Genomic DNA, 21,730 nt, shown 5'->3' with positions numbered 1-21,730 from the left:
GCAATGACTGGCGTCCAGCGGGGGGAGGGTTGATGGAGGGAAATTTTCGGAAAATATTTTTCATAAAAATACGCGTTGCAAATATAGTTTTAAACCGACAATTAAACCTCAATCAAAATTTAATTTGTTTGTCACTAAAGCAAACCCAATAAAATTAACCGAAGTATTAAATCTCGAGTCGTCTCTCAAGGAATTGCAGGGAAGTATGCTACTATTGGTTATGAGATAGTATATTTTTTGGGTTTTGAGTTTAATAAGTAAGGAATGTAAATAACAAGAAAATAATTAACAACTAAGAAAAGTCCTAGCAAGGGTTGAGAATCGGAATTTCTATCCTCATTATCAATATCAATTGTGATGGTAATTGCAAATTGCACTCACTTAGTTAACCTCTAACAGTTGAAGGAAAGTCAAGTGAGTGAATCAATTTGAGTTCACAAGTCCTAATAAAAGACTAGAGTTAGTAAAGCTCAAGCCAACTAGCAACTTTCAAACACCAATCAACAAAAGACTTTTGATAATTCAAGAGTCTCCAAATTACTCAATCCAAGCTAAGAATACAAAAAGCTAATTTAAAATCTAACCAAGCATTTTATCAAACACTTGGAAGGCACAAAATAAAAGCATAGAAAATTAAAAAGGAATAATAAATCTAAACAACCAATTGCAAGCATCAATGATAACAATTGAAGAAAGAAGCAATAAACATGAAACACCTCAAATTGCATTAAAAAGAAAATTGAATCTAACATGAAGAATTCATAAACTAAATTGGAAACATAAAGTAATCAACAAGGGAAATAAATAAACTAGAATGCTAGAACAAATAAAAGTATAAGAGAAACTAAATTGAAATAAGATAGAATTCAGAATTTGAGAAGGAATAAAACTAGGAACCCTAAAACCTAGAGAGAGATCCTCTCTCTCTAGAATTCTACATCTAAAACCTAAAAATTGTGTTGAATGAAGGTGCGAATGTTTCATTCCCCCATCCAGCTCCACTCTACAGCCTCTAATAAGTGTTTTTTGGCCTGAAACTGGGTCAAAAGAAGCCCAAAAATTGCCCCCAGCGTTTTCTGCAAATTGCAGCACGTGACGCTCTATCACGCGTACGCGTCGCCCACACGTACGCGTCGCTTAACAAAATCCTCGTCACGCGTACGCGTCATCCACGCGTACACGTCGATTGCCTGATGCGCTGATCACGCGTACGCGTCGTCCACGCATGCGCGTCGCTGCCAGCTTCTCCAAACTTCAATTTCTTGTGTTCCTTCCACTTTTTCATGCTTTCTTTCCATTCTCTAAGTCATTCCTGCCCTGGAAAATCTGAAATCACTTAACACACATATCACGGCATCGAATAGTAATAAGAGAAGATTAAAAATTAGTAATTTAAGGCCAAAGAAGTATGTTTTCAATCAAAGCACGGAATTAGAAAGGAAAATGTAAAACATGCAATTTATATGCATAAGTGTGAGAATAATGGATAAAATCCACTCAATTCAGCCTAAAATGTACCACGAAATAGTGGTGCATCAAATCTCCCATCACTTAAACATTAGCATGTCCTCATGCTAAGCTCAAGAGAAATTATAAAGAGTGAAGAGGAATGGTAGAGTTTATGAAATGTAACCTATCTATATGAATGCAGCTAAATGAAATGTAACCTAACTATAAACATTGCCATTTTTTTTAATAAACTAACGAGCTACCAAAATAAATCCGAATATTATTAAACCAGTAAAACCACAACTTAAACTAAATAATTCTAACTAAAAAAAATTTAATTTATTATCAACATAAATAAAAGATAAAATTGGAAGAGTTTACCATGGTGGGGTGTCTCCTACCTAGTACTTTTAGTTAAAGTCCTTAAGTTGGACATTTGGTGAGCTTTTTATCATGGTGGCTTGTGCTTGAACTCATCTTAAAACGTCCACCAACGCCTGGACTTCCAATAAGCTTCAACGTTCTCAAGTGAAGTCGCCAAGCCTTGATGAAGTTTCTCAAAAGCTTTGAGCTCCCAAAGTGGATCCTCATGTATACCGGGATCCCAAATCCTGTTTCTACACCCGTCTTCAAGTTGATCATCATTGTTCCATCTGGGTGGTAAGTAATCTGAATTCTCACTGAAGTACCAAACTCTTCTCTTAGACGCAACCAAATTATTGCTAGTCCAACCCTTGCATATAGCTCTTGACATCTCAACCTTGATGAGTCTTGATTTCCAACTCCAACCACTAAACATCCTTCGCTTACGCTTAATTCCACAAAGCTTCCTAAGTTGACCATCTGTTTCAAGGATACCATACTCAAGTGGGACAGTAAAGTGAATAGAGATAAGTTTTACCCACTTAAATGAAGGAGTAGACGGCAACCTAGGTAGAGAAGTATCCAACGGTCTTGACACAGCATATTCAACTCCCGTCCAACCTTGCCGAAGGACTTCCACTTCCACCTCATTCTCAGACTCAATTAGAAAAGGGTCTTCATATTCAACGAGTTCATTTGCGGATGTAGATTCATCACTAGGAAGACTTGATTCATGATCATCATCACCAAGGGAACTTGCTTCTTGATCTATCCCATCCAATTCTTCATAGGGAATATGCCATGGAGGTTGTGCACTAACCTCCTCAACATCAATTTCAATCTTCTTGGAGGAATACTCTACAACTCTAGATTCCCATGGAGGTTCAGTATCTCCTAAGTCTTCAACCACTTCTTCCTCTTCAACTATTACGGCTTCCTCCACTTGTTCCAATACAAAGTCACGTTCCTCATTGTCCACTGGAGTTTCTAGTGTCTCCTTCATGCTACGCTCTTCTATTGATTTTCCACATGTAGCCATGGGAGTACTTTGAGTGTCGAAGCGCAGAGAGGCTAAATTACCTACTACCTCGGTCAAGGTAGCTACAAACTCTAGTGTTGTCCTTTGCATCTCTCTTTGCTCTTGAAGAAGAACACTTAGAGTGTCATCCATTGGGGATTGGGGTGGATATGAGAGTTCATTACTTAGGAGGAAAGGTTCATGATATGAGGGTGGTTCATCACTCTCCATCTCTTCCACTTGTTGTACAACACACTTCAGTCCTTGGTTCTCACATGGGTCAAACTTTTGACAGATGGTTGCTTGAAGTCGATCCATTGCTTCTTTGAGACAATCCTTTGACTCTTGTTCTGATTGGCTAACATAATTAGGATCATATGGCTCTTGGATTGATAGATATGGACATGGTGTATATGGAGGTGGTGGTTCTTCGGAGTAATTATGTTGGAATTGGGGAGGCTCTATATATGGTTCATACGGCGGCTCTATGTATGGTTCATACGGCTCATAAGGTGGTTGGTATGGTGGATATGGCTTAGGATCATAGGGGGTGTTTGATAAAATGGGGCTTGTGAGTATGGTGGTTGAGGGTTATATTGAGGAGGAGGTTCATAGGTATATGGTGGTAGTTGTTGATTGTCACGAATAGGACCACCATATCCATTGTCTTGGTATGCATCTTGGAATGACTCTTGCTCATAGTGCATTGAAGGAGGTTGTTGCCAAGAGGGTTGATCAAATCCTTGTGGCTCTTCCCATCTTTGATTGTTCCATCCTTGATGCAAGCCTTCATTGTAATCTCCACTTCCTACAACATAATTATAACCAAACTCATAGTCAAAGGGGTGAAAATTCATAATAAAAAGAGAAAATAAAAACAAAAACTAATAAGAAATCATGAAAACAAACTCCTAAAACTAGAAACAACTAACAAAGAAACGAAAAGCAAACATATTCATAATATTCACAATAACCAATAATAAGGCACACATATGCAATTCCCCAGCAACGGCGCCAAAAATTTGATGGAGGAAAAATGTCGGTAAAGATTTTTCATAAAAATACGTGTTGCAAGTATAGTTATAAACCAACAATTAAACCTCAATCAAAATTTAATTTGTTTATCACTAAAGCAAACCCAATAAAATTAACTGAAGTATTAAACCTCGGGTCATCTCTCAAGGAATTGCAGGGAAGTATGCTACTATTGGATATGAGATAGTATATTCTTTGGGTTTTGAGTTTAATAAGCAAGGAATGTAAATAACAAGAAAATAATTAACAACTAAGAAAAGTCCTAGCAATGGTTGAGAATCGGAATTTCTATCCTCATTATCAATGTCAATTGTGATGGTAATTGCAAATTGCACTCACTTAGTTAACCTCTAACAGTTGAAGGAAAGTCAAGTGAGTGAATCAACTTGAGTTCACAAGTCCTAATCAAATACTAGAGTTAGTGAAGCTCAAGCCAACTAGCAACTTTCAAACACCAATCAACAAAAGACTTTTGATAATTCAAGAGTCTCCAAATTACTCAATCCAAGCTAAGAATATAAAAAGCTAATTTAAAATCTAACCAAGCATTTTATCAAACACTTGGAAGGCGCAAAATAAAAGCATAGAAAATTAACAAGGAATAATAAATCTAAACAACCAATTGCAAGCATCAATGATAACAATTGAAGAAAGAAGCAATAAACATGAAACACCTCAAATTGCATTAAAAAGAAAATTGAATCTAACATGAAGAATTCATAAACTAAATTGGCAACATAAAATAATCAACAAGGGAAATAAATAAACTAGAATGCTAGAACAAATAAAAGTATAAGAGAAACTAAATTGAAATAAGATAGAATTCAGAATTTGAGAAGGAATAAAACTAGGAACCCTAAAAATTATGTTGAACGAAGGTGTGAATGTTTCATTCCCCCATCTAGCTCCACTCTGCAGCCTCTAATCAGTGTTTTTGGGCCTGAAACTGGGTCAAAAGGAGCCCAGAAATCGCCCCCAGCGTTTTCTGCAAATTGTAGCATGTGACGCTCTATCATGCGTACGCGTCCGTCGCCCACGCGTACGCGTCGCTTGACAAAATTCTGGTCACGCGTACGCGTCATCCACGTGTATGCGTCGATTGCCTAATGCGCTGATCACACGTACGCATCGTCCACGCGTGCGCGTCACTACCAACTTCTCCAAACTTCAATTTCTTGTGTTCCTTCCATTTTTCCATGTTTCCTTTCCATCCTCTAAGCCATTCCTGTCCTGGAAAATCTAAAATCACTTAACACACATATCACGGCATCAAATGATAATAAGAGAAGATTAAAAATTAGTAATTTAAGGCCAAAGAAGCATGTTTTCAATCAAAGCACAGAATTAGGAAGGAAAATGTAAAACATGCAATTTATATGCAAAAGTGTGAGAATAATGGATAAAATCCACTCAATTCAGCTTAAAATGTACCACGAAATAGTGGTGCATCAAGGGTCCAGCGAGAGGAAGAGAAGATCAGAGGCTAGCTGCAGAGCCTCAATTCACCAATGAAGCACGCGCCGTTAGAGGTGATGAAACGTGTAACTGCACAATGTGAAAACCCTAAATTTTTTAAATTTGAAATTTGGTTATTATTAGATATTAATTACTCATGCCACTAATTAAATTTAGGATTAATTTACTTTTTTAACTCCATTGTTCATGTAACACTCTGTTACCCTAAGTCTTACCTCTAGCCGTAAAGCAAAGGATAACAAAGTACCACGATTGTTCTAAAGCTCACACATTACTAAATATAGGAAGAAGTAATAATACTAGGAGCCCGATGAAGGAATAAAGTTCAAAATCGCATAAAGCGGATTTACAAAATGCGAAACATACACACACCATAAGGGTTAAGTACTGAAATCGTCCCTAAGGTAAGTGGCGAAAATCAAATTCGTCCCCGACGTTTTTTTGCTATTAAAATCATCCCGAACGTTCAGAAACACTTTAAAATCATCCTTTCCCAAATTTTTGGACCAAAATACCCTCATCATCATCATTCTCCTCTTCACCTTCATCACCCCACCATCATCACCACCACCACCACCACCACCACCACCACCACCACCACAGACACAAACACAAACACCAACACCTTAACCTCACTCCGGTAACCCCCCACCCCTCACCGCCCCCCCTTCACCCACTCCCTCACCGTAAACCCCCACCCCTCACCCCCTCCACCCCCTCATCCCCCACCCCTCACCCACTCCCTCACCCCCTCACTATAACCCTCCACCCCCTACCTCTCACCGCCTCCCCCTCACCCACTCTCTCACCCCCTCACTGTAATTCTCCACCCCCTCACCCACTCCCTCACCCTCTCACTGTAACCCTCCACCCCCTCACCCCCTACCTCTCACCGCCTCCCCTTCACCCACTCCCTCACCCCCTCACTGTAATCCTCCACCCCCTCACCTACTCCCTCACCCCTTCACTGTAACCCCCCATCCCTCACCCCCTACCCCTCACCACCTCCCCCTCACCCACTCCCTCACCCCCTCACTGTAATACCTCCCCCCACCCCCTTTCTCATGCCCCTCTCTTCATGTTCATCATCATCATCATCAACAGAAAATTCAAACATGCATAACAAATTTTACAAAAAATCCAGTCCACAGATTCAACAAATTCAGTTCACAGAAGAAAAAGAAAAAGAAGAAGAAGAAGTGGTGGTGCGGTGGTGCGGTGCGGTGCGGGGGGTTGGACCCATGGTGCGGCAGGAGGGTTGGACGCGGAGCGGCGGCGGTGAGGGGGTGAGGCGGCGGCGGTGAAGGGGTGAGGGGGCGACGGTGATGGGGGTGAGGGAGTGGGAACTGATGATGATGATGATGATGATGATGATGGGATGGGATGGGATGGGATTTGGGGGTGGGGTTTGGGGGTGGGTGTAGGAGGAAGGGAAATTGGGGGGTTAGGGGGGAGAGAGAAGCGAAGAGATGCTGATGGGTGAGGGTGGGGGTAGGGTTTTTTTTTTATTAATAGTCAAGGGTATTTTTGTCCAAAAATTCGGGAAATGATGATTTTAAAGTGTTTCTGAACGTTCGGGATGATTTTAATAGCAAAAAAACGTCGGGGACGAATTTGATTTTCGCCACTTACCTTAGGGACGATTTCAGTACTTAACCCCACACGATAACTAAGAGCGTAAGACACAACATACAACATGAAACTTAATAACAATAGTCAAGATAAATATATATATACAAGTATGATAACCATAGAGTACTAGCCACAGCCCGCGGAGTTTAGACCGACTAGTCATAATACAGACATAACAGAGTTTTGAAGTTAAAACAACTTATACAACTTATCTCTTAAAGTAAGCCTCTAACGCAACAACAGAGTATAATAACAAAAGTGAGAGAGCTACATCATAATAACCAAAATACAAGATAACAAAAGATCCTCCGCTCTGTCACCATTCGCAAACTCACCGAGGTGGGTTGCGATCTGCATCTGAAAAACAACAACATAGGGTATGAGAGCCGGAGGTTCTCAGTATGGTAACAATGCCCAATATGTAAGAAATAAGGTTCTGGGACGCCAAAGGTAATCCTAGAATTTCGCATCGAAAACAGATATTCAAGCTTAATGAAAATAAATAATTTAAACCATAAACCATAAACAGGGTAATCTAATCTTAGGAAATTTCTAACTAAAACTAGTCACACCGCTGTATCCTACAACCTTCACCAACCTAACCTCCTCACGATCCCATTGCCGCTGCCTACCTGACCTCCTCAGCACCAAACAATCACAAATATATGCAAACAAGTAATACACGAGTAATATTCATGTATAGCAAGTAATTAAAGAAGCAAGTAGGCATATTATACACTTAAACAAACTACAAGTAATCAAAGCAAACAAGCACATAAGAGATGCATATGATGAATGCCTATCCTATTGGCTTGTAATATCACTTGTCGGTCCATGAATGCCAACCCGAAACATCCTTTCGGATGTCGCCTTTCTGCTACGTCCGAGGATATAGCGTCTGGCACGCTTTTGTATCGTTCCGAGGATATAGTTCCTGGCACACTTGCATTCTCCAAGGATATAGTGCTTAGCACAATCTTGCGACAGAGAAGGAAAACAACAACATATGTTTCATCATAAATCGTTCTAGGGATATAGTGCCTGACATACTATCATTCCAAGGATATAGTGTCTGGCACACTATCCACATCCAACAAGTCCATCAACCTCAAATCATCATCAGTCATCACCATTTCTCATCTCAATCCACTTTCAATTCTCAAGTCTCAACATTTCAAGGATATAGTGCCTGGCACACTCTCCTTCAATATCCATCAAGCTCATCATAATCATCATCAGGTCTTAATTCCACAAGTTATCATCCACTCACAAGTTCTCAAGCCATTTCCAATACAACACTTCACTAGTTCACCCACAACTTCAGAAACCTAAGTCTCCATCTTCTAAACTCATACAGAAAATTACCAATTTAGCTCACTAACCCATCTCTATTAGTCTTAAAGTCTAATTACTAGTTAGCAATCTTAAAACAATAGATAAAGAAGTTTGGAAGCTAGAGAACCCTTGAAAAACGAAGAAAAATAATTTTTCAGCAAAACAGGGGCTGTGCGTACGCACACCCCCTACCATGCATACGCATAAGGTTAAAAAAGGACGTCCGTGTACGCATACAATACGTCTGTGTACGCATACAAGAATATTGGACCATTTCGCGTACGCATACTTGGGCCGCGTACGCGGGAGTGCTGGACAGAGGCCACCATCCGCGTATGGGGTGCCCGCGTACGCATACACACCTCAGTTTGCAGAAAAATGTCAAGTTGCAGAATTTTCAATTTTAAACACCAAACTTTAAACGTTCATAACTTCCTCTACAAAAATCCATTTTCATCAAACTTTATATCAATTTAAAGATCTTTAAATGAACTTTAATTTAAGAAAAATTTCAACCAATTTCAAAAACTAAGGCTCAAGTTATGATCCATCAAAGTTCACCAAAAACTGGCTTTTACCAAAATTAACTAGGTTCTCAAACTTCCAAAATTCACAACCAAACCAAACCAAGGCATACCCAATTCATTACAAAGCACTACCACATACTACACTTTACCATTTCATAGCTCTTCAAACAACTCAACACACATTTCACTCAATATTTTCTACCATAAATCCTCATAATTATCATTATTCAATCTCAATCTCAATAATTAATACCAATCACCAACAACAACATCATAATTCATCAATATCCTTCACCAATCATCATAATCACAAACAATAATACTCATCATATTATCATCTTAATTCATATATCACACATTCCAACACTCCATATCATCCTCTTCATCATCAAACATAAATTCACATATAATTAGTCATACACCAACATCATTCAATCCTATCTTAAGGTCAACTAGTCTAAGTGTCCAAAAATATTACATATTACATAAAGGAGACCGAAACCATACCTTAGCCGATTCCCACGCAACTCAAAACACCAAGCTCAAGCTCAAAGCTCCAAAACCATCAAACTCACTCCAACAAACATCAAACCTCAATTTAACATCATATAACATACCAACATCAAACCTAGGGTTCACAAAAACAACTAAACACAAGGGTTTAGTGAGACCTTACCTTACCCAACGAGATTAAGGGCAAAACCCAACAATATTTCAATGCTAGATCACCCCTAAACAAACAAAATCACAAAATCTACTCAAAAATCAAACGTAAAATCGCAGATTCCATTAGGGCAGAAACTGGAGCTTGAGTTTTGAATTCTTACTAGATTTTCTTAGATAGAAACGAAGAGCTCAACGAGAGCTTCGCATGGCCGTAAATGTCTCGTCAATCAGAGCTCCGTAGCTCAAGTTTTAGCAAAAAAAAAAGAGGAGATGAATAGTAAAAAGGGTTTCCTTCTTCACTTCACAAGTTTAGCGCCTCTTTCTTTGTTTCTTGGTGAAAATGAGCTGAATGCTCACTAGTTAGGGTATTTATAAACTTGGGTCCAACTTGGTCCTGATCCAACCTGCTAAGTGTTCTTGGTTCGTTTGGCCCACTTCGGGCCAAAACCTTTAAGTCTAAATTATTTTTGTCATTTCAAAACAATTAATTCAATTTTCAAAATCTTATTTTTCTCAATATGCGGTTCCGGTCAGACTAGAACCGGTACTGCCAGCTTAAACACCGATACGTATTTTTACAAAAATTTTTTGTAAAAGATACTTCTTCCCACTCAAAAAAATTATTGAATTCAAATTTCACCTTTTTGTTTTCAAAATATCATTTATATTTTTGAACCTATTGCACCTATTGCAGACAATATAAAATTATTATTTTATTAAAACAGTTATTTCGATTATTACAGTTCACATTGTTCAGCAATATTCTCTACCTATACTTTTTCTAATTTTTTAGGAACTCTGGTCTTTCGCGTCTCTCAAGGTTATCTTTATTAGCATCAAAATCTTTGGAGTGTCAATTTAATCGTTTACTCTAAAGAAAAGTCAAAATAAATATAAACTTTTTTTTTCTAACAATGGAGTTTTAATGCTCCAAAGTCCAAACGTATACGGAGCATTGTATCCCTTGCCAAAATTAGAGCGTGAGGAAGTAGATTGTTTACTTTTGCAGTGGCAAAAAATAAATAAATGAAACAAGCCCTTAAAAGGTTACCAGGGAAAAAGCCGAACGGAAAGGGGAATAGTGGCAAAAAATAAATAACAGAAAAAGAAAAATAAATACATGGCATAAGTCCCCTCTCCCCGTCTAGAAATCTCCGGTTATAAAAAAAACCAACTCTTACACGGTTGCCCGAGGATTATAGGTCCAGTAAATACTAAATACCCACTAATGTATTCCAGAAGATCATAAACGACCAGAATATTATCTAGAGTTAGAAATTGCCTGGCACCATTTTTAATTCTGTTCATTCTTCAAGAACATACCGGTTCCTTCTTGCCCCAAATGCTAGTCTCTGTATGGCAACACAAAAAGAAGCATTCGGTTATGTTCCTGGAACCTTGTAAAATTTGAAGGTATCCTACCCTTAAGAGTGCATTGGATTGACTTCCAGTTCCAGGCCACAATTTTTTTTAGGTGTTTGCATTGATTTTTTATATATAAAAAAATTATGTGATTAAAAAACAGATTTATTCCAAACACCCTTTAGTCAATTTTCTAATATTTTTATTCCAAACTTAACATGAGGTACCGATACTCTTGTGAAATCAAGGGTACCATGGTATAAAAATACCGAGAATTTTGATTAAATGCATGCAAGTAGTGATCATTATCGCTTTCTTAACTGAAAATATCTGGGAATACGCTTTCAAACCAGTGAGGAACCGGATGTATGTTGGCTTCATTGATCCATTGGTAGGTATAGATCTAATGTTTGGAACTAAGTATTCAGCAACCTGCAAAACCATTTGATAAAAAGTAAAATGAAGAATTGACAATGAATGAATTTGACAAAAGAGAAAAGCAAAAAAATGTAACTGAGATACAAAAGCCATACACATTAATGACAAATCTATCTATATTCATCATATTAGAAAGTATATGGCTAAATGGTAACTATTCTACTATGAAGCACAAACAGGAATACAGAAACTGAAACTTAATGACACTCAGCTGTATATTGGAAAATAAAAAATAAATTAAAAAAGCCTCCCTAAACATGCTTGGACACATCCAAATATCGTCACATGTGATATGTTCAACCTTATCTCGACTAAAAAGCCAGATAAGAATGTTGAAACACCTCAAACACAGTGTGTCAATAACTTTTTTTTCGTTAAATAAACATATTTCATACAAAAAGTATTCTGAATTTTAGGTTAAGTTTCAAAATTGTATCCTTGGTGAATAATTACTCTTTACTTATTTCATTCATGTGTATGAATTTCTACATAGATAATTAAGTAAGTGTTCCAGTGATGAACCTAATCATGAAGGGGTTTATTTAAAATATTCACATCCATATCATTCTTTTTGCATGAATTAGTTCGCATTAATTCTCAGGGCTTATTATTCACAAATATGAAAATCTTACCACTTCGGCCGGTTCAGCCAAGACATTGATGAAAAACTTTGCCTGTAAAGAACAAATGTCAGTGCGTCAAACGAGCTAAAAACATAAAAAAGATGACTTAGTTTCATATGTACCTGCTTTGTATTAGCACCAGACATGAGAAGATCCGTTGTGACCATTCCTGGCTATAGTAACAAACAAGGGAAAACAAAATTAAGAGTAAGCCATAACTGTTCACGTGGAATACTTAGCAGTAGTAGCATTGTGAGTTGGTGAGGTAACATAAACACTGGAGCCATGATGCATATTTTTGTAGAGTCCTACTACATGAATCGAGAGACAAACTGATAGAGAAGCTAGCACAACAAAACGGACTTTGGAGATATGACTTTTGTAAGTGTATACGTAAGACAATATTGGAATGTAAATTTAGCAAAAACATGCACAACATGGAAGCATATGCTGACACCCTTTTAGTAGGGCAAGCCTTACACATCGAATTTGTTGATTTTTCTCATCAATTGATTATTAGGTCAACTATAACAACGGCCCCAAATTGGAAGAATTTAGATAAATAAATTTTCTTTCAAACATACAAGTACTCATGCAGCCATCCCCACTATTTAAAGGATTTATAAACACAGAACTTACGGAAAGGTTATGCACCATTACATTTTTTACATCTTGCATCTGCAATTCTGCCTGTGAAACATGAAGACATCCACAACTGTAATTCTTATTTTATGAAATATATTGAGAGAAGCAAAAAACTACAACGAATGAAGAAACCTTTTTATAATGGAGAATTTTAACTTTGCAACTTACACCTACAACAAAATTTTCTTAACTTTTTCGTGTTATAATTTTTGTCAAACTGATTTCTCCTTTTCTCTACTAGTACAAAAAATTTGTAATATAATTTCTCATATTTTTTAGAACTTATAGCGTTTAAAAAAGACAAGGAAAAACAAATGATCTAGCAACTTGACATGATTGCGAATAAGAATTATAAATAGTAAGAACTTTTAAGCATATAATACGCTTCCTAAGTATCACCAGAACAAGCATGGTCAAGAAGTGACAATATATATAGAAAGTCTCAACTTGTAAAGATTTTGTCAGATGCACCACACTTCTCTTGGTTGCTCCATATGCAGCAAACCTAAGAAAAGAGGAGAAAATTGAGAATTTTCATCATGGCATGTATAAAAGCGCTGGTAACTTTGTAAGAACATTCACTGCAAAGACAATAGTAGAATTCAGGATGCAATTATTGGATTTCACAGAAGAAAGTCTTTTAATTTACACCACCTACAATTTGCTATCCTCTGGTTTTAAAAGTGGTGGTATAGATTTTAAAAGATTAACATAATGAAAAAAGAATAAATCACCATAACTACCCATAAAAGATGAAAATCCCGACAAAACTATCCATGAAATATCAGCTAACTTTATACCCATAAAAGATGGGCCCTATTTGACAAAAGTACCAAAATGTTAAATTTGTGTTGACTCCATTAAGAGACTACTTAAACTCCAAAATTACTCTTTCCATCATCATCTTCGACCTCTCCAAATTCTCACCTCCATGGACATTGTCATTTCCCTTGGACCCCAACCACCACTATCACCCTCCCTTCCCCTGTTTCTTTTCCTTTCTACAATTCAAACCAGACCCCGCCGGCACCTGCAACCCTTTGTCGTTGTTGCCGTCGCTCTTCTCATAGTTGGAACTCGCCACAGAATCACTGCCCTAAACCTACCATATGCCCTCTTGAAATCTCCAAAAATCACAAATCAGCCACCATCCTCACAAATCATAAACAACTACAATGGATCCTCATTCTATTCACTCACATGAGACCCATAATGACCACCCCCTACCTAATCAACTAACCTTCCTGAGCTTGGGTATCTTCCAGGACGATGGAGTGGACGACCGCAATGGAGCCAGAGAGGTACTGAGGTTGAGGGATAGGGTAACCTAGCCAAGGGAAGGGTTGCAGACGGTGGTTGGGTTGCAATTGCTTGGGGGGCATTGTTCAACATTTTGGAAGGGAGAGGGAAGGGAAGAACAATTGCAAGGAAGAGGAATATCATTAGCAGTTTAACATTATGGCTGAGAAGAACCCCAAGAATCTCATTACCACAACATATTCTTCCATCCCCCTCTTGGAAAACAAAACAACAACAATTTGAAACTCTAGGTTCATTTTTTAGAAATCAATTGAGTGTATTATTGGAGAGAATTAGTGGAATGAATGTGGCGTGTAGTATTATTGAGTGTGAATAAAAGCTAGGAGATTACCGCAATTGTAGTGTTAAAGAAGATGAAGAAAGAGGTCGAAGATGATGATAGGGGTAGTTTGGTAATTTAATGTACTACACTGGCTAGTCTCTTAACGGAGTCAACGCAAATTTAACATTTAAAAACTTTTGTCTAGAATCTAGATACTAGGTGACTTTAATTCTTTCATGGGTTGCTTTGTCACTATTTTCATTTTTCATGGATAGAAAATGATAGTTTATTCATGAAGAAATAACTCATGGTTTATCGCTTTCCTTAAATATTCAATTTACAACTAAATTAGTATCCCAATACTGACTGCCTTATAGCTTAGAAAATTATTTTATGAGTTGTTAATAATCCCAATACTGAGCGCCTTATAGCTTAGCAACCTATTTTATGAGTTGTTAATAATCACATCATAGTACACTCGAAAACTTTCAGAAAAAAGGACCACCATATAAAGTCAATCATTCATATTCATAGAAACCATAGAAAGCCATCCCTCACAAGTTTGTTTATCCAAAAAACATCAACATATCGACAAAAATGATAGACTGATTCTTCCACCCCGGTCCGCCCCACCCCACCCCATCCGGCAATGGCCACAGTGTGACTCCACACGGCCCATCACCTAGGAACATATGCTGTGTTTTGCATATATAGTTTCATTTTCACTTCTCTTTTCTCTCTCTTAACATATATAAGGACCAATAATCTCTTAACATATATAAGGACAAATGGAACACTTCAACAAAGTCAAAAGGTACCTTGGAGTTGGTCTACCATCTGAGCCTGCACCATCAATATTGAAAATATGACCTCCGCGAGGCTGGCTTGCCATCATCTTTATTGCCTAAATAGAAACTCAAGATCTATGCATAACAATGCACCAATATAACTCATAGTCCCTCTTGGATGAGAAATAGTTTACCTCTCGGCAACATATCATCAAACCGAGTGTATTTGTTGTAACCACCTCACTGCATTCAAAAAATAAGAATTTAAAGAATATAACCTATCATGTCTACTAATAAAAGATGAAAATGTTGATAAAACTACCTACGAAAGAACGAAACTCAATTTGTACCCATAAAAAATGAGCTCAGTTTCACAAAAATACTCATTAATTTGCATTGACTCTATTAAAAAACTAATTGTAATATGTTAAATTCCCAAACTACCCTTCTATCATCTTCAATATATTTCTTCTTCATCTTCTTTAACCCCACCATTATTATCACTATTATTACCCGGGAAAAAAAACTAAGAAAGAAATCAACATCAATAACAATTTATCTTTTTCTTTCGCTAATTAACAAATTAACATGCTCAGTTTTTCTTTTAATAAATGAATAGGTTACCATGATTCTAGCTGTTTTACATTAACAAATGAGCTTCAAACCATGAACATGTTTATAGGATTCTCATGCAATCAATCATACGGAAGTACAAACATAAATTCTAGGTTGAGCAAATCATATGGCATATAGAACTCATGTAAATCAAATCATAAGTACAAACACCAATTCCATTCCAGAAAATTAAACCATCTAGCATATAGAACAACACTAGAGCACAAAATGGATGACCCAAGTACAGTATTAGCTCAGATGAAGATTATTGAAACACCCATCATAAAGCGACCTACAGATACCCACAGGCTTAATCACTCTCCGACTCTTGCTGCCTTCTGTTGATATCATTCAGTAAAGTTTCTTTATGTATCAATTAGGATAAATTAGAATCAATTACAAATGATTATGTTCTTCTTTATTAGGTATTGTAATTATGAGTAATGATTAGTCAATGTATATAAATATACAAGCTGAGGAGTTCAGACCTCAAGCTTTCACATTATAATCACTGTCTAAACATGGTATCAGAGCATAGGTTCTATCAAGGTCTGTTTAGTTTGCAGTCACCACTGTCTGGCAAAGACCCATTCACACTGCTCTTTTTCTGGGAAAACGAAGTCTATATAGTCAAGTTCAGAAGATTTAAGTCAGTCACCAGGCAAAAACCCACCGTGAGAGCTCTCCACGCGCCATCTCTAAGTCCACGCGCCACCATCTGGAGCAACGATACCAACGAAACCATAGCCGTTGAACTCGTCGGGGTTCCGGGTTCCGTTGCCCTCACCAGTTGTCGCAGAACTAGGAAGTGCCGACACGTTGAACAACGTTGCTCAAGATGGAATCAAAGCTCCGGAAGGTGGCACGTGGACTCCACATGCTGGTGGACTGTCCTGGCAAAGACGGCATGTGGAGGACCCTCCGGCGGTGGGTTTTTGCCAAGTAACTGATCTGAGCCTTCTGGATCTGAACTTGGACTATACAATATAGACTTTGTTTTCCCAGATAAAGAGCAGCAGTTAATGGGTCTCCTCTGGATAGTGCTGGCTGGACAAAAAAGGGACCTTAACAGAACCTATGCTCTAAACACCATGTTTACATAGTGATTATAATGTGAAAGCTAGAGGTCCTGAATTCCTCAGCTTGTAGATTACACTAACTAATCATTACAATACCTATTAAAGAAGAACCTAATCATTCCTAATTGAAACAAAAAGAAACTTTACATAATTCAGTAATTTATTCAAATTTAAAAGAACAACAAGCCTTAAAAACGGGACACCTAGGATTAAAGGTGTAATTGTGTAAATAGCTCACATAAGATCTTCATCTGAGGCCTCAGCAAGCGGCTTATAGCTATATGCATTTGATCCAGCATTATTAATCTGCACAGTTCACAATAAAGGATCACGAAGAATTAGAATTTAGTATTAACATTGACATTCAGCAGAAATGGGAGAAATGTGTATCAATAAGTAATCGTCGAATTATAATCAGCAGAAGGATATTTGATAGAGAAGGGAAATGGAAAGGGGAGGGGGAAGGGAGGGGGGGTAAAGAAGTAGCTATGCATATAATCAAGACTTTTCCGTAGATGGATCAATGAGTTTATCCATTTCTATGAAAATTTGACATTGTTTTAGATTAGGCCTCAAGTGTCTATCATAGCATCCTCTTTCATAAGAGCTTAGGAAAAGGCAACATATATTAAAAGTTTACAATAAAGCATCATATGGGCAGAGTTGTACAACAGAGCACACTAATTAATAAAGAATTAAACATGTTTCCATGTAGCTGGTGGTAAATCTAAGAGGTCTAAGGTTCAGGTTCCACTGAAAGGAGGTAATTGGTAAATAATGGTGCTTATGTTTATATAAACAAATATATGGATATAAAATGTAGAATCTGATTTGATTTTCAATATAAATATTGATATTATTGTTTTACATATAGCTCATTAAATAATGATTAATAATTATATTATATTATATTATACATTTATAATATATGAAAAAGTTCATGTATATACCAAGTTTCAGAATGCCTCACTATACATTTAGTTAAAAGATTGCATGTGTAGTACAAATTTTGTTTTGAGATTAGAATGGTAACATATTACCAGCCAGGCCCATAGTAGATCTTTCATTTCCAAATTTGACTTAGTCATGATTGTTCTTGTGCGAAAAAGAAAATGTGAGGTAGTTTACCATAAAATTAACCGAGTAGAACATTTCATAATACTTTTAGCACATATTTTAATAAAATACACGGTATTGCACTACAACAATATTGAAAACCATATTGTGTTTAAGATAAGAAGCTTAATAATTTGTTTATATAGTTCTTTTAACAATTAGAACTAATAAAATCGAATCCAAAAACTTGTCTAATTGAATATGCAAAACAAACAATTACAAAATGAAAAAGAATCAGGCATTAATACCCATATGTCAATGTATCCCAGCTTTTCTTGAGAAAATGAAACTAAATTCTTGACATCTTCTGCATTTCTGACATCGCATTTAGATCCCTGAAAGAAACATAAATTGATGGTGAGAACAAATCAGACATCTATAATTTTTCACAGATGTTCTACTACTAAAAAGAAAGTTCAAGAGGAGGTACCCACACATGCTGCTCCCCAAATTCTACTTTCAGGCTCTTCACAGCAGTCTCAACCCTTTCATCTGCTAAATGAAAACCAAGAAATAGAGGAAGGTAAGACACAGAAATAAGATAAATAGAATTTTACAGTCACAGCTGATAATCAGCAGTAAGCTAAACTAAAATTCAAATCAGAGCAGAACTACCAAGGGCATGGACTAAGAATAAAAGAAATGAAACATATATAAGAATAAAAGAAATGAAACATATAACTGTAAGTCATTATCTGAATGAAAATGAACATGAAAAATTAATGTAATAAAATTACTGGATTATTCTGCTCCTCTAATGGCAAGAACTAAGTGGAACTTAACACTAATTATCATGCACCATCTTCCCCAAAAGGTTAAGCTATTAGAAGAAGGCACAAAAATAATATCTCATGCAAGCGAATTTTGGGCTACAGCTTGTGCTGAAACATGAAAGTAATCTTGTTTTATTAAGAATAGCAGCCAGTAAGTATTGAAATTTAGGTCACTTAGTCCTACACGATAGAGGCCATGTTGCGAACCATCTCTTAAAGCTTAAGGTCTTCTTTTGATAAAAGCTTAAGTCTTGAGTAAAAGACATGAATGATTTTATATCAACAATAAAATCATTTTCCAACACCAAAACAGGATCAAGACCTACATAAACTAATAAACAGCATATGACTAAAGCTCCTCAAAAGAATAGTCAAGAATAAAAGACAAATAAATCCGATAATTCTAAAAAAATAAAACAACTATTCAAATGTTGTTCAATTTTTTTTTTTACTGCATCCACCAAACAATGATAAGAAAAGTTCAAATAAACTATTAGGAAACCAAGGATTACTAAGGTGCAATGCTGGAAGAAACAGAAAAGGCAATAGTAGAAATCGGGTAGGATATAACCACATAAAAGAGGACATGGAGAGTGATCAGGCAGGAAAGAATGAGAATCTCATATATATATGCTTTTGTATGGAAATTATCACTTTTCAGTCATTGGTTATTACTGGATTTCTATCAGGACCAAACATTTTCGCAATTATGAACAAAAAAAATGAAGGAATGAAAAAAACATGATTGTAGCTGATTAAATCATGTAAAGTTAACATAAGTAGTATTGTAGTAAGGGTATTGAGTCAAGTATTGAATCATGGAAAAAGCTAACTGCAAAGTTGATACATATTAAAACACCAAGAGTTTCGCCGCACATGATCTTGAGCATATTATGACATTGTCTCCAGCTTTAAGAAACTCCTTTGCCAATGCATACCCTATTCCTGAATCATATGAATATATATACACAGTTAGAACAAATTTTTTTTTTTGTTTTTTTTTTTGGGGGGGAGGGGGGATCTAACCCATGCCCTACATTATTGATTTCAAAACATTTGATACATGAATCAAGAAAGGAAAGATTCCCTTAAACAATAAATTATTAATTTCAAAGCATTAGATAGAGTATAAATTTAAAAGCAAAACCCAAAGAAAATTTATTATGTTGTGTTTTTGTTTTTGCTTGTTTAGAATCACAAGCTACTTAATCAAAGCTTCTGTAAACCCATTTGAGAGTCGTTAGCTCAAGCACTGGTGCTTGATTTGAAGCTCAAATAGTTTAAAACATAGTTATATTTCAGTGAGAAATTTGAGAAGGAAGTTATTCATTCTCTTCAAGCTATAATCAAGATTCGCAAGGATCTTCTTGAAAGAGACAAAATTGAAAATTCCCTCTCTACCAAACAGACTAACAATACAACAAACAAGAAGCAGCAAAAAGTGTTGGGTTCTCACCTAAAAGCTCCGAAGCCATGTTTAGAAGTACATTCTAAACTCTATTTCATAACTTCCTTCACCTCTATAAAGTTTTGTCCTTCCTTTGGCAAGAAAATTGATAGTAAGCATAGCTCACTCTAATACTAAAGAAGCTCGCAGTGTTTATTCTTCCCAAATTCTTTATCCTTACACGAAAGTTAAGAACCAACACTACAACTTGAAACCCAAAAGGCTAAAACTCCTCCCAAGAATCATACAGTTAGTACTTTAAAATGAGAAATAGGCTCCTAATTATGAATGAGTTCTTTTACTAAAGAAAGAAATCGACCCTTTTGGCCAACATTATTTTCAGAATTTAGTTTTGATATACATGTGTATTCAATTACACTAGGTAAAAAATCTTTATTGGCCAAATGTTGGCCAAAAATAATAAATTTTGTTCATGTAGCATTGTCCTTTACTAAATTAAGTATCTAAACACAACTTCAAACATCAGCAATCAAATTACACATGCACTTTAGAAAGCAAGTAAAGAGCAACATTTGAACCGTTTCAAAGTTGGTCGATAGATATGTAGGTGTTTATATCTCACTAAGACGCAAACCATTAATTTTGTCATCAACAATTTAAATGGGTTAATGGTTAGTTTGGTTCAGAAAGTAATAGAAAAGAAGCAAAAACTGACCTTTGGTTGAGCCAGTTATCAAAACGTTGTAAGGAGGAATCATTGGTTCTTTATTGAGCGAGGCCGCTGCACTGAAGGCACGAGAGGTTGGATTTTTTAGAGCGCAGCGGAGGGTGCCACGTGACATGCAGGTGTTTTGGCGGGAAGCAACGGTTGGGTAACTGAAACCGTTAACTGAGAAGGGAGAGAACCGAAGCGGGTGATTATGGCGATGTGAAGAAAGGGTTGGAGATGGGAAGTTGAAGGATGAGGAAACGGTAGTGGAAGCCATTGAGGATGGGGGAATCGGAAATGGAAAAGAAAACGGATAGTACTGTCTGTATTGCTCGAGTCTTCCCATAGGCCCTGTCGCACTCGCACAGCTTTCCCGTTATCGCCACGCGCTTACCTTGCCAGTACAAGCACATCACGTATAGGCCAAAAATTTTAATATGTGTATTTGTAATTTTTAAAGTTAGTAGTGCTTTTAAAAGTATTTAAAGATAAATTTTTAAAAGTTGGTTTATATTTATTAAAATTAAAAAGACTTTTTTTTTTTTTGAATTAAAGAGCTTACACACAAGGTGGAGCATTAAAAGACAAAACAGTTCAAGCCAACAACTCTAAGTACATGACAATCCCAGTCATCTTCGGCATTGCCCTCAACAATCAAAGGGTTCACTACCAAACTATTCATCAGAGAAATCAAAGGATCTATTCATAATTTCCTTCACGCTAGAGGCTTGATTTTTGAAGATTCTATCATTCCTTTCTAGCTAAATTGTCCATATAACAGCAAAGAAACCAATGAACCACCGCTTCCTCTCATCCTTCCTCACTGAACCAGTCGTCCAACTTTGAAAGTGTTCTTTTAGTGAGCCTGGCATTGCCCAAGTCCTCCCAAGAGCGAACAACCAAGCACTCCACACCTGCCAAGTGAGTTCACACCCAATAAACAAATGAAACGCAGACTCTACATGCTTACAGCATAACACACACATATTATCATTCTGTTCAATAATGCCTAATCTACACAATCTATCCTTGGTGTTCACCCTGCCGGCCAACACAAACCAAGAAAATAGCTCGATCTTTGGAGGAACGAA

General features: G+C 36.8%; 2 protein-coding genes across 7 annotated transcripts; both read right to left on the bottom strand.

The window, feature by feature from the left end:
- Positions 1-964: 964 nt before the first annotated feature.
- Positions 965-4,209, bottom strand: LOC148549741 (uncharacterized). Its single transcript, XM_088497383.1, has one exon. It carries the CDS (start codon positions 3,146-3,148, stop codon positions 1,928-1,930), a length of 1,221 nt encoding a protein of 406 aa, XP_088353509.1. The 5' UTR covers positions 3,149-4,209; the 3' UTR covers positions 965-1,927.
- Positions 4,210-7,193: 2,984 nt separating this feature from the next.
- NOL (NYC1-like protein) lies at positions 7,194-21,059 on the bottom strand. 6 transcript variants are annotated; one of them, XM_088497036.1, is made up of 14 exons: positions 20,646-21,004; positions 19,399-19,467; positions 18,180-18,244; positions 17,998-18,084; positions 16,872-16,939; positions 15,134-15,182; positions 14,970-15,055; positions 13,017-13,074; positions 12,564-12,614; positions 12,047-12,097; positions 11,934-11,975; positions 11,185-11,295; positions 10,791-10,853; positions 7,194-7,330 (listed from the first exon to the last, which is right to left on the bottom strand). In XM_088497036.1, exons 1-13 carry the CDS (start codon positions 20,983-20,985, stop codon positions 10,806-10,808), a joined length of 1,125 nt encoding a protein of 374 aa, XP_088353162.1. In that variant the 5' UTR covers positions 20,986-21,004; the 3' UTR covers positions 7,194-7,330; positions 10,791-10,805. The 6 variants fall into 6 exon arrangements, with proteins under 6 accessions (XP_088353162.1, XP_088353161.1, XP_016170911.1 ...); XM_088497035.1 differs by having other exon boundaries at positions 7,195-7,330; positions 10,784-10,853; XM_016315425.3 differs by lacking the exon at positions 7,194-7,330 and having other exon boundaries at positions 10,503-10,853; positions 18,180-18,241; positions 20,646-21,059.
- Between the last annotated feature and the right edge of the window lie 671 nt (positions 21,060-21,730).

The sequence above is a fragment of the Arachis ipaensis genome, chromosome B8, assembly GCF_059453495.1.
Source record: "Arachis ipaensis isolate K30076 ecotype BB chromosome B8, ASM5945349v1, whole genome shotgun sequence".
In the NCBI taxonomy this organism is placed as follows: Eukaryota; Viridiplantae; Streptophyta; class Magnoliopsida; order Fabales; family Fabaceae; genus Arachis; species Arachis ipaensis.
Note: the sequence above shows the minus strand (reverse complement) of the source record. Positions and strands in the feature narration are given on the sequence as shown.

Excerpts from the sequence above, each read along its gene's own strand:
- LOC148549741 (XM_088497383.1), bottom strand. The coding sequence starts at position 3,148 with ATGGATCGACTTCAAGCAACCATCTGTCAAAAGTTTGACCCATGTGAG.
- NOL (XM_088497036.1), bottom strand. The coding sequence starts at position 20,985 with ATGGGAAGACTCGAGCAATACAGACAGTACTATCCGTTTTCTTTTCCA. Across the intron at positions 16,940-17,997 it reads TGGGATACATTGACATATGG|ATTAATAATGCTGGATCAAA; the intron begins GTATTAATGCCT and ends TGAACTGTGCAG. Across the intron at positions 12,615-13,016 it reads ATCTGACAAAATCTTTACAA|GCAGAATTGCAGATGCAAGA; the intron begins GTTGAGACTTTC and ends CATGTTTCACAG.